Raw genomic sequence first — 13216 nt, forward strand, 5'->3', positions numbered from 1 at the left:
AATTTGTCTATATGTCTATTTTTCTATAGCTCTTTATCTGGGGTTCAGGATACCTTTATGACATATACCGTTTATGATGACGCTCTTACCCTAAGCCTGGTGCAGGAGGCTTGTTCCCTGCTGGGTAAGTTCTAATTTTACTACGTCTGGAACTGTAGGAGATGCAGCATTATAGTTTGGTTTTGGTGAAAATATCAGACATCTATTCACAAAGAGAAGTATAAAAAAGATTAAAGACCAAATAATGATTATTAATCAAAATAACATAAAAAATTTCGTGTTCCCTTGTTATTTGTCTGGGACCTACTTTTTTCCCTGTGTACACACTTTTTACCACAACAGTTTTTATACATTTGAGAACACACATACAGATATTTGCTTCAGAAACTAAGTGACATAAATGTAGAAATTGTTATAAACAATTGACTACATTATTTTAATAATAATTATTGAAATAATTACTAATAATTATTATTAAAGAGAGTTTGCAGGTGTCCAAAATGTGAGCCCATGTCTGTGTATGTGTGTGTTAACTCAGGTGTTAACAATGTCCCTGTTGAATTACAACAGGTTACTCCCAGTGGAAATGCCAATGCACAGAAGGGCTTTTTTCTTTGTTTTATTATTCAGGGTTCAGAAAACAATCAACAGAAATATTAAATGGAAATACAAGTTGTTCCAAGCTTAATTTGGACCAACACTTTATGATTGTAAATACTTATATTTTTGCTTGGAGCTTTTATTTCTGTTGTAAAAGTTTCAGGTTCAGTGTTTGTTTAATCCTATACAGTAAAATAATTTTAAATACATAGTTTGGTATTTCATTTTGTTTCCAATTATATTGTCTGTACTGAAGAACTGTGTTATATTATGTTACCTTACACTTTTGTAAAGCATGAAGACTTTCCACTGCCATGGCTACGTGATAATTAATTTCATAGATGTCCAATTTATGAATCATTGGGCCTTTGGGCACAGACGTGTAAACCATAACAAGAATTGTTTTTTTCTTTTTTTTTGAGGACATGTCAAGAGTCTCATTATACACACTATAGTTACTTTTGGGACTGTGCTTTAATTAAATATTGCTTGCTGCCATTACTATATTCAGACAAACATGTTGACTGAGAGACCAGAATTTAAAATCGTAATTGATGTACAGTAGAAGATCATTTATACCATCTAGATATCTGGACAGTGTTTTCTTATGTGTCTTTTGTTGCAGATATCTCTGCTGATGTTTTACTGAAGCTTTTTGGAGAACATTTTTTTAGTTTCTGTAAGCAAGCGGGCTATGACACGATGTTGAGGACACTGGGAGGAAATCTCATTGAATTCATCGGAAATCTGGATGCTCTTCATAGTTACCTGGCTCTGTCCTATCAGGTATTCCTTTGTGGGTAATTTTGCCAGTTTGTGTGCCCATAACTAATTACTCCTCATAACTAAAAGAAAACAACCAAAGATTTTGTCAAATATTCTTATAGTGACTGCTCTTTGGCTAGTAAACAGCTTTTATTTACCCTACTCAAAAACCTGGCTGTGATGTCAGTGTTGGCAAAGACATCCCCTCCAAGAATTACAACTTTAATGTGGTGAAGTTTTATATCCCAGTGTTTCTGAGAGGTGTGTTGTTAGAAACAGCACCCTGTGGTAGAGCCATTTAATTCGAAGTAGTTCCAGGGTAGATCATAAAGCTTCATTACATGGACATGGGCATTACATGGAGCTGCTATCCTGTGGGCCCTTTATGTGCTGGGCTAAAAATTTGTGTTTAGTGCTTAGGGTGCAACTGAAGCTTGGTGTAGTGACAATGTCACCTTATTGTGCTGATTCCCAGCCTCATAGATTGATTCTAGGGATATGGAATGTAACATCTTTGGTGGGGAAGGAGGCAGGATTATTTCTTGAACTGGAGGGATCCCAACTAAATACAATAGGGTTTACCTCTAAGCACAACACTGGTTCTGGACTCTTACTTTCAAGAGTTGCCCACAGTAAGAGACACAAGGTGGGTATCACAAACCTGTAGCTAAACATAGTTGTGTTTTCACCAGAGACAAAGAGGGTCGTCTTAATGCAATTGCAAGTTGCTGAGAGGAAGCCTCTTCTACATTCTTACGAACCGCACAGCAAAGAGCTGCTGTGCAAGTGGTCTCAGATCCAAATAACTAAGTATGGAGGATTTTTGGGGGGGACTATGATGAAGGGCTTTTTGTTGGCTTTAAGAAGGTTCTAGTAAACTATCAAGTGATTCAAACAAGGAAGTTGGGGTTTACCCAAAGTGCATTCTGGTGGACATTGTAAAAAACACTTTGAAGAAATGAACACAACCAGCATATCCTCTGTGGAAGATGCAGACTTGCCAACGCTATCCCAGTCTATCCCAGTCCCAGGCCAGTATCCCGCACCCACAACACGTGAACAGCTTAGATGCACCTCTCGCCATCGATGAACATCATATAACACTAACTAAAATGCCCAATAAAAAGTCACACTGTCCTGATGGATTTCCAGCAGAATTCAAATTCAGACAAACACGTCTGGCAAATTTTGTCACCATTATTTTACAGAGTAACCACGGATATAAAAACTACCTCAACAATACCAGCACACGTGAATACAGCCATCATGACCCTTTTACTAAAACTCAATAAACACTCAATCCATCTCTCCAGTTACTGCCCCCTCTCAAGTTTCGACACAGATCTAAACATTACCATTACTTTACCAAAGCACTAGCTAGTAGAATAGAGACAGCCACCCCATTATTAATCTACCCAGACCAAACACGATTTATCGAAACAGGAACCCATCAGAAAAGGTCCGTAGACTATTAACTTAATAACCATTTCACAACAAAAACAAACAAAAACTTTAATTGTATCATTAGACACAGGAAAAGCATTTGATAAAGTTAACTGGACATTTCTTTTCAGAACCGTTCACAGGTTTGGGTTCGGAGAGTCGTTCATCCATTGAATAAAAACATTACACCCAGGGCCACTGTAATCACAAATGGGGTCACCTCAAAGAGTTTTATACTTTACCGGGGAAGCAGACAAGGATGCCCACTGTCTCCGTCTTTGTTTGCCATCTTTAAAGAACTGCTAGCTTAATTAAAGAATCCAGGACACAAATTCACACAATAAAATTAGTCTTTATGCAGACTCACTACTAGACTTACAGGACCCCTACAGCTCACTACAGGAAGCATTTAATATTATTAAATTTAATACAGTTGCATTTTCCACAATAATGCAATTGTAAGGGTGCACAAGCCAGTGTCTTTTTGGTCCAGTCCCAGGTCTGGATAAATGCAGAGGGTTGTGTCAGGAAGGGCATCCGACATAAAACACATGCCAAATTAAAAATGCGAATCAGTCAGTGTGTCATGTCAGTTAGAAGAAGAGAAATTCTGGAGTGAGTTAGATGAAGTGAGGCAGGCATCACCAGCGGTGAGAGAGTGGTGATTGGTGCAGATTTCCATGTAGGTGAAGGGAACATAGGTGACAGGAACGCAGAAGGACAGATGGTGGTAGACTTTGCAAAAAGGATGGAAATGGCTGTAGTGAACACTTTCAGAAGAGGCAGGAACATAGGGTGACATATAAGAGCAGACGTAGAAGCACTGAGGTGGACTACATCTTGTGTAGCCGTTGTAATCTGAAAGAGATCAGTGACTGTAAAGTATTGGTAGGGGAGAGTGTAGCCAGACAACACAGGATGGTGGTGTGTAAAATGACTCTGGTGGTGAGGAAGATGAAGAGGACAAAGGCAGAGCAGAGGACGAAGTGGTGGAAGCTGAAAAAGGAAGAATGCTGTGTAGTTTTCATGGAGGAGCTGAGACAGGCTCTGGGTGGTCAGGAGGTGCTTTCAGATGACTGGACCACTACTGCTAATGTGATCAGGGAGACAGGTAGGAGGGTACTCGGTGTGTCATCTGGAAACAAGAAAGTGGACAAGGAGACTTGGTGGTGGAACGAGGAGGTTCAGGAGTGCCTGGATGACATTGTGATTTGTAGTGAGAGCAGGGAGCAGGTGGAGGAAAATCTAGAGAGGTGGAGGTCTGCTCTGGAAAATAGAGGAATGAAGCTTAGAGGTGAGGTGAAGAGGTTGCAGGACTTTAATTACTTACGGTCAACGGTTCAGAGTAACGGAGAGTGTGGAAAAGGGGTGAAGAGCCGTGTGCAAGGAGGTTGGAACAGGTGGAGAAAAGTGTCAGGTGTGCTGTTTGATGAAAGTATCAGTGAGAATGAAAGGAAAGACAGTTCAAGCAGTGATGAGACCAACGATGCTGTTCGGCTTAGAGACAGTGGCGCTGAAGAAAAGACAGGAGGCAGAGCTTAAGATGTTGAGGTTCTCTTTGGGACTGACGAGGATGGACAGGATTAGGAATGAGTACATATGAGGGACAGCTCATGTTAGATGTTTCGGAGATAAAGTCAGAGAGGCCAGATTGAGGTGGTTTAGACATGTTCAGAGGAGAGACCGTGAATATATCGCTATAAGGATGCTGAGGTTGGAGCTGCCAGGCAGGAGGTCTAGAGGAAGTCCAAAGAGGAGATTTATGGATGTAGTGAGAGAGAACATGAAGCTAGTTGGTGTGAGTGAAGAGGATGCAGAGGATAGAGTTAGATGGAGGCACATGATTCGCTGTGGCGACCCCTGAAAGGGAACAGCAGAAAGGAAAAGAAGAAGAATGCATTTTCCGTAATCTAAAATTACATTATAAATTAGAATAAATTAACTACGACCCTTCGAAAACGCCTGGGATTCTACAGCACAGAAATCTTTCGTTTTATATATTGGCAATATTTAATATTTAGGTATTAATATTTCCCTTAGGCCATCAGAGCTTTTCAATTTCAACAATATCCCTATTTTTAAAAAAAGTCAGCCACTCGACCAACCTTCCACTTTCACTCACTGGACAAATCGCTACAGTAAATATTTTTGGATTTAACCTCAAATCAGCTATTTGTTCTCAATGTTCCCTACAGCTGCCACACTTTTAAATCAGTTGACTTACTAATATCTAACTTTTACTGGAAAAAACAGAAACTCCAAAATCTCCCTGTCAACATTACAGTAAAAACAAAAAAAATCACAAGGCGTCCTCATATCTAATTTCCAACACTACTTCCTAGCAACATAACTGTAATACTTAGTGAAATGGATAATTACAACAATTCATGGATGGACCTAGAAAAAAACCTACTTCAGTTTAAGATCTCACTTGTGCCACAATCAGTTCAAAACAATAAAAAATTTAAGAAAATACATATCTCATTCACTCTGAAAGCCTGGTGGAAAGCTCACAAAATCAACACTAACACCTTATACCCCAATATGGCACAACCCAGATTCTCACCTTTCCCACCTGTTTGAGAATAACACACATATAGGAAATGCACTGAACCCACATCACTCAAAGGAAAATGTTTAAAATGGGATTAATCAACACAGATAATTACTTCCACACAACTTGGGCCATCAGAGAAGTTGATTATATCCAAGAAACCCAGTAATCATCTCTCTAACACTCACCAACTAATTAATTATTTAAAACTGGAAATCTAAAAGCCACTACATGTCAGTCACAGGACAAATATTCTCACATAATACATAATCATCGAGTAAACATCATCTACATACTAAAACAATATATCAAACTTCATTGAAACCTGGAACCCATTTTTTTAAGTTTTAGTTAAAACGACTTTTTGGAAATACAGTACTATCACTCATTAATTTCATCAAAATTATTATTATTAGCAGTAGTTGTCCATTATTATTATCAGTAGTAGTAGTATTAGTAGTTATAGTATTTTTTTTTTACCTGCTACTTAACTATCACTACCATTGTTGCTGTTAACTTTTTCTTTTCTTTTAATTAATAAATTAATTATTTTTTTTTAAACACCATTATTATTGTCATCATAATATTATTATTGTTATTTTATTATGTCTTGTTTTAATCATTTTAATTCTTGCTATTGCTGTTATCAGCTTATTGTTTATCATCATCATCATCATTATCATTCTTATTACTATTATTATTGATATTACTAACATTAATATTATTTTGTTTCTTCTTGCTATCACAATATAATAATAGTTATATATGCATGTGTATACAGTCATGGTCAAAAATATCGACACCCTAGCAATTCTGCCAGACAATGTTCTCTCAGAAAATCGTTCCAATTGCAAATGTTTTGGTATTCACATGCTAATTTTTTTGTGTGCACTGGAACAACACAAGCATGACAAAAAAATGATATTGGTAGCAAATGTGGCATGTTTGATGTGGACCTGATACTGCATAGTCATGGAGCCAGGGGGATCTACAGACATGAGGCTACATGAGAGATAAAATAAGTGGTATTTACAGTTATAATCCATTATAAATATCAGTTTGTATATAGGAAAGCTGGATGAAAAGTAAAGATTCTGGTCTCAAGGAGCATTTTCCCCAGATATCTGCAAACATTACAATGTAACTAAAAAGTACACAAAATATGCAGCTACATAGCTGTAGTCCATACAAACCAGGCATTTTATTAACGGTACCTTTTGGTGGAATCTATATCATACCTTCTGTTTTTAAGGAAATGAATGCGCCGTCTTTCCGAGTGGAGATGACAGACGATGGGAAGATGCTACTTCATTACTATTCGGACAGGAAAGGCCTATACCATATAGTACCTGGTAAAGTAACCGCCCTAAATGGCATTCTTAGTACAGCATTGATCCTGATCCTGATCTAAGTTCAGTGCTTATGCAGAAGTTCTATCCACGTTTTTCAGATGTTTGTTTCGCCCGAAGTGGCTGTGGCTCTGCTAATGGGCTGCTAACACTACACCTTTTGTGTAGACGTTAAGTTACTCTGCAGTAGACTGCTATTTACGTCCACTGTCCATGTTTATTGTCTTTCCATTATTCCGTCTTGTTGCAGGTATTATGGAGGCTGTTGCCAGTGAGTTTTTTGATAGCAAAGTGACTATGGTGGTTCTTAACCAATCAGAGGAAGACGAGCGGACAGGGAAGAAGGAGCATGTTGTTTTTTTTGTTCAACAGATCAACCAACCTTGCAATATGGGGCCCCAGGCTGATTTAAGTGACACATGGGTGGGTGTCTGTGGGTGTATGTACATGGTCTCTTTTAATATACTCTGTTTATAACATGCACTTTATCGATTCTTGATCCACTTTTACTTTGTTTTTCTGCAGGAGGACAGAGCTGTGGTTCTCTCACAAAAAGGTAATGGAAAAGAGTCTTGTTTACACATAAACAACAGTTGAAACACACTGTTGACATTCTTTACTATATAATTATTACAGTGGTGCAATGTCTTGAGTTTTCTTTCCTTCCCAGGCAGCCCACAGCCCACCTTCACTCCAAGCTACCCAGACAAGCTGTGGATGGAAGAGAAAACTTTCTGCAATGCTTTCCCCTTCCATATTGTCTTTGATGAACATGTAAATATTTTTGGTTTGGCCCAAACTCATGCTCATCATGTGTGTTTCTGCTGCCTAATCATCTGCTCTGTCCTCGACTGTCAGTTGAAAGTGAGGCAAACAGGAGTGAACATACAGAAGTTTGTTCCAGGTCTCCAGGCCAAAGGTGCTAGATTGAACCAGTACTTCACCATTATACACCCACAGGTAAAAAAAACATCACAAAGCCAGAGTTTACAATCAGAGGAATGGCAGTGTGGCAATATAGCATACAGCAGTAAACATAAGCAGAGAAGCGTGTAGTAAAGTACAAAGACAAAAGAAATTGGAGAAGAACCGAATCACATATATTATTGCTGTTGTTTCAATACCTTAAGATATATAGGACATAGTATAGGGTCTATGAACCAATTTGGTAATTTTTATTAATTAATTTAAATTTCAATCTGAACATACATATATATTCAGTTAATTAAGATATACATACAGTGTCACGTAAAGGACACCTCCGGTAATTTGACTTGCTGTTTTTGTTTCTAGTGGATAGTACATGTAAATGAAACATCCCTCTGACTTCCCTATAATAGAATATCTCTCTACTTCTAGCTGAAAAACTCATCAAGATGACATCACTTGGAGGCACCTTCAGTTCAGATTATGATTTCTTGGTGCTCATACTATGGATGTTGTAATCGTGGTTAACCTGCTTTTCCAGAGGTCCTGATGACATCATCTGAACACCTATTGATGAAAAACTTTGTTTTGGAGTTTTTAAGCTAGAGGCAGAGAAACATTTTAATACAGGGATGTCAGAGAGAAGTTTAAAATCATTAAAGTACATTTACTCACAAAACTAAAACCATAGAAAACAAGGTGAAAATTTGTGAAGTTCCCTTTTATCACTCTGATATGGCTGCAAACTGTAAGGGTGTTATCAATTAAATTATTAAAAACAGTAACTCTGGATCACATATATATATTGTTTTCTTAATCCCATGCAATTTCGTGCGAACATGAATCCTACATAGGACAGGCAGTTTAAATCTGCTGTATAAAGAGGTCTTTTCTCATGTACATTGAATCATTGTTTTAGACCTCTCTACCTCTGTTTGCTAGGTGACATTTACTATTGTGAGCATCAGGAAATTCATCAACAGTCAGTTTGTCTTGAAGAGCTACAAAGACACCCTGCTCAAACTAAGAGGTGGGTTTTTATAAACTGCACTTCAGAACATTTTAGAAACCAGCCACCACCACAATCAATCAAATCAGCTTAACCAGAATCTGCACAGCATTACATCGTGATGAGGGACAGGCTTTGGTGTCCACATCTTTTCCCTTGGAGAAAAATTATTTTAGAAGGGAAAGGGACAAGGGGAGCAGCACATTTACATTTACATTTAGTCATTTAGCAGACGCTTTTATCCAAAGCGACTTACAAGTGAGGTACAAGGCAGCAAAAATCTAAGTCAAGGAGAAAACATCAAAGCAAAGTCCTATCAGAGCACAGGTGTGGTGGGATTAGTGCTGCCATCTTGAAACTAGAAGTTTCTCGGTATGAATCCACTTGCTGGCTGTGGCCTTTCTGGGGTTTTTTTCTGCCCAATGACAATTGGGATAGGCTCCAGCACCCCTGCAACCCTAGAACAGGATAAGCGGTTTGCATAATGGATGGAAATTGACAAGCGCTTGCAAATAACCAAGAACAGGATCAGGGATCACTGAAATGACTGTGTTTATTTTATCTGTAGGCCAGATGTTGTGGATGGATTCCCTTGGCTGTATGCTGTACCTGTGTTCACCAAAGCTACGGAGCCTCCAGGAACTTCAAGATGTCGGCCTTCACTTGGCTGACCTAGCCAACCACGATGTTACCAGAGACCTGGTTCTCCTCAACCAGCAACGGCTGGCTGAGATGGAGCTGACCAACCAGCTTGAGAGGAAAAAAGTAAGAGAGAAAGAGAATTTTTCACATTTTTCTTGTCATTTCTAAACTTGTAGATCTTGTACAAGGTTACAAGCAGGTATGTGGTAATCACTGAGGTCATAATTGTTAGTGGCAGCCATTATATTAAGAGGTGGTTCTAATGTTTCAGCCATCTCATTAATTTTAAATATGTTGGGCTAATACCTAAAAAAGTAGTTAGTGAGTGTAAATCCACAGTAAATGTAACTTCCAGTCTCACAACGGCAGTGTTCACCAAAGCGTATTATTATATCAAATTCAGTTCAGGCAGCTGTGGCTCAGGAGGTAGAGCAGTTGCCCATCAATCCCAATAGTCAATCCTGTTTTGTGTCTTGGGCAAGAAACTGAACCCCAATTTGATGCTACTGTATTGCAAGACGGCTCTGCTGTCACTGGTGTGTGAGTGTGTGTGTGTCATATATTATTATATTATATCTAATATAAGCAACATTGTTCATTAATTATTTAGCAACATTGTAAAGGGCTTTGTCTGGTAAGATAAAAAAGCGCTATATAAGTGCGGACAATTTTCTGGGTTTAGTTTATTTTAAATGTTTTAAAAAGAAGCCCTTTCCATAGTTTACTGTATATGGATTTATATCTTTATATCTAAAGAAAATTCTAAATGATTTCAACATTTTATGCTATAGTCTATGTGTGTCTACAGGAGGAACTAAGAATCCTGTCCCGGCACCTAGAGGCTGAAAAAGAGAAGACAGAGACTCTGCTGTATGCCATGCTCCCACGTCATATCGCCAATCAGCTCAAGGATGGGAAGAGTGTGCAGGCAGGTGAGTCTGCCCATTTATCAACCAGCTGCCTCTGTCCACATATCTGTCTGTTGCTTTATTAAAGTGTCTTGTCTTTTTTTAGGGGAGTTTGACATGTGCACCATTTTATTTAGCGATGTGGTAACCTTCACAAACATCTGCGCTGCCTGTGAGCCCATCGAAATTGTTCACATGCTCAACCTCATGTACTCCAAGTTTGACCATCTTACCAATGTACATGACATCTACAAGGTATTAGCTCTCATGTCATCATCCCCACTGGAGGTCTATCCAGATTGTCTGGATTTGATATGTAACTTGGGTTCTTTGAGTGAAGAGCATTCCTTATATTTGAAGGGTGTATTGTATGGTACATTGTACATTTGAATTTCATATTAGGGAATCAGATACCGGATTTTTTTTAAGTGCCTTAGGGTTTACTGGTTTTCCTAAAGGTTGAGACTATTGGTGATGCATATATGGTGGTGGGTGGCGTTCCAGTCCCTACAGAAAGCCACGCTCACAGAGTGGCAAACTTTGCTTTGGGTATGAGGATAGCCGCCAGAGAGGTCACCAACCCTGTAACAGGCGAACCCATACAGGTGAGATATTTTGAAATCTTGTCAATTTTGTTTTATAATTTAAAGCACACAGTGTTTTGCATGAATATTCTATGAATTCGAAATGAACATATGGATGTTCAAGCAGGAGTGTGTCGGCTGCCAGCTCTCCCATTGTTCACCTTGCCTCCATTGTTTACTCATTGTTTGAGTGTGTGAGGTTCTTCTATGTCAGAGATTTCAGCTTCCAAATTAATAAAACAGTTTAGATACTACCACCTGCAGAAAGCATCACATTTGCTACTTGGGTTTATGTCATGGTATACACCACTGCTATCTTGCATTCCAGCCAGTAGTTATGTGCTCACATGATATGTATATATATTCCAGATCCGTGTGGGTCTCCATACTGGCCCAGTGTTAGCTGGCGTGGTGGGTGAGAAGATGCCTCGCTACTGCCTGTTTGGAGATACAGTTAACACAGCCTCCAGAATGGAAAGTCATGGGGTACCTGACCATATTCACCTCAGCAGTTCCACATATAGGTGTGTGTGTGTTCGTGCACATTTGTGTGCATGCAGGTTACTGGTCAGGTACTGAGCAATCAGATCAAGACCAGTTTTTAAAATTTGCCAAAGACTCTGTGTATATATGCTGTAGCGCTGTAGCACACATGCACAAATCCAAGGCAGCCACTATGTTTCAGCGCACCTGTAGATGAGTGGGAAGTGAGATAGCAGTTGTAATTGTTAACCCCAAACTTTACTTACTATGCTTCTTTGTCTTTCTGGGTGCCCTGCACCTTCATCCCCTCACCTCACCTTACCTCCCCCTAGAGAGTTGAAGGATGTAGGATTCAACATACAAGAGCGTGGGCAAATCGAGGTCAAGGGTAAAGGACTGATGACCACTTACTTCCTGTTTGGGAACCCATTGGTGTCAGAAGACAGCATCATGGGAAGAGGGGATGGGGGGACCCATCTTTACAAAAAGGACCTTAACAGCCAGAGCAGTAAAGGTATAAAAATAATAAAATTTGGAAACATTTAAACTGTGCGGTGTGTGTTAGGATAATAGTCTGTTGATGTGCAGTAAGTAACAGAAAAGTGGGTTTAAAGATTGTGATTAGCCAGATGTAATCAGGTGAATACTGAATAGGACTAATTAGATGACTGGTTCAAATAGTTAATTTATGAAGTGCCAAATCACAACAAAAATCATCTTTTCAACTTAATAATGTTGAGACCTTCCATAGTCCCCCCTGAGCAAGCCCTAGCCAACAGTGGGGACAAAAAATGGGAGAAACTAGCAGGATACATCTATAGCAACATAACTAAGAACTGATTCAGAGTCACCTGAGCCAGCTCCAACAATAAGTTTATATAGAGAGGATGTCTTCCTTCTAAACCTGAACTTGAAGCTAGTTCCACAAAGGAGGAGCTTGATAGCTAAAGACTCTGCTTCTCATTCTTCTTCGGGAAATTCCAGAATCCGCAGGCAGACATGTATTTCAAAAGTGGAGTGGTATATTTGGATAATACTGTAGTATGAAGTATTTAAAATGATGCAATGGAGCTTGACCAATAAAGCCTTTGTAGGAGGAGTTTAAATTCTATTCTAGATTTTATGGGGAGCCAGTGGAGATAAACTAATATGATCCTATGCTAATTCCAGTCAGTGCTCTCACAGCAGTATTTTACAGTACATTATAGAGAGACTTTTTAGGGAGTTACTGAGACGTCCTAATAGTGGGATTTTGCAGTAGCCCAAGTTAGAGGTGATAAATGCATGATTAGTTTTGCAAAATCACATTGAGATAGGATGCTCCCAAAATATTGAAATGTTTTTAAGTCTAAACTTAAACTAATACTACATTATGGGGCATGCTGCCTATTTGGTGGATAAATGGATTTTGTGGGACAAGTTTATTAATATGCAAAACTTTACTTTTGTCTTAATTAGAGTCCAAAGAACAGCCCGATTTAAGAACTGAGACTGAGCACAGGGACATATCCTCAGATGGAATGACTGACCCAGACCCCATATGCACCTTTGCTTGGGACATCACCCCTCCACATAAGAGCAGTGAGAACAGCTTTGATACATCTATAAACAACTTCAAAAGCACACTGTGTATCTTACTCTAACTGGAAAGCAAATAAAAATCAAATAAATCTGTGTTCAGTGGACAAGATTTGTAATGACCATACTGGTATACACTTCAGCCTCACTCTAACACAGTTGTTGCAGTCCATAAAGCCACTGAATCATGTTATGGAGAACATCAATAAATGTTATAATTCCCTGCTTGTAGATGCAGCTTCAAGTTTTGCCTCAATAGCAACACTTTTTCTCGCTATTGCAAATGTAATGTTAAACAAGACTGAAAGTTAAGCAAAACTCTGCGCTTCAGTTGAAAAATTTTAAGGACTAAGTAAAAGAATATCGCAAAAGCT

General features: G+C 38.9%; 1 protein-coding gene across 1 annotated transcript; it reads left to right on the plus strand.

The window, feature by feature from the left end:
* Nucleotides 1-57: 57 nt before the first annotated feature.
* gucy1b2 (guanylate cyclase 1, soluble, beta 2) lies at nt 58-12907 on the plus strand. The gene is made up of 15 exons (XM_067493944.1): nt 58-124; nt 1226-1386; nt 6615-6714; nt 6962-7134; nt 7240-7267; nt 7382-7485; nt 7570-7671; nt 8581-8668; nt 9216-9412; nt 10098-10221; nt 10304-10452; nt 10656-10802; nt 11151-11305; nt 11597-11778; nt 12723-12907. The coding sequence occupies exons 1-15, from the start codon at nt 58-60 to the stop codon at nt 12905-12907; spliced, it is 1962 nt and encodes a 653-aa protein (XP_067350045.1).
* Nucleotides 12908-13216: the final 309 nt, after the last annotated feature.

Source organism: Channa argus, chromosome 23 (genome assembly GCF_033026475.1).
Source record: "Channa argus isolate prfri chromosome 23, Channa argus male v1.0, whole genome shotgun sequence".
Lineage (NCBI taxonomy): Eukaryota > Metazoa > Chordata > Actinopteri > Anabantiformes > Channidae > Channa > Channa argus.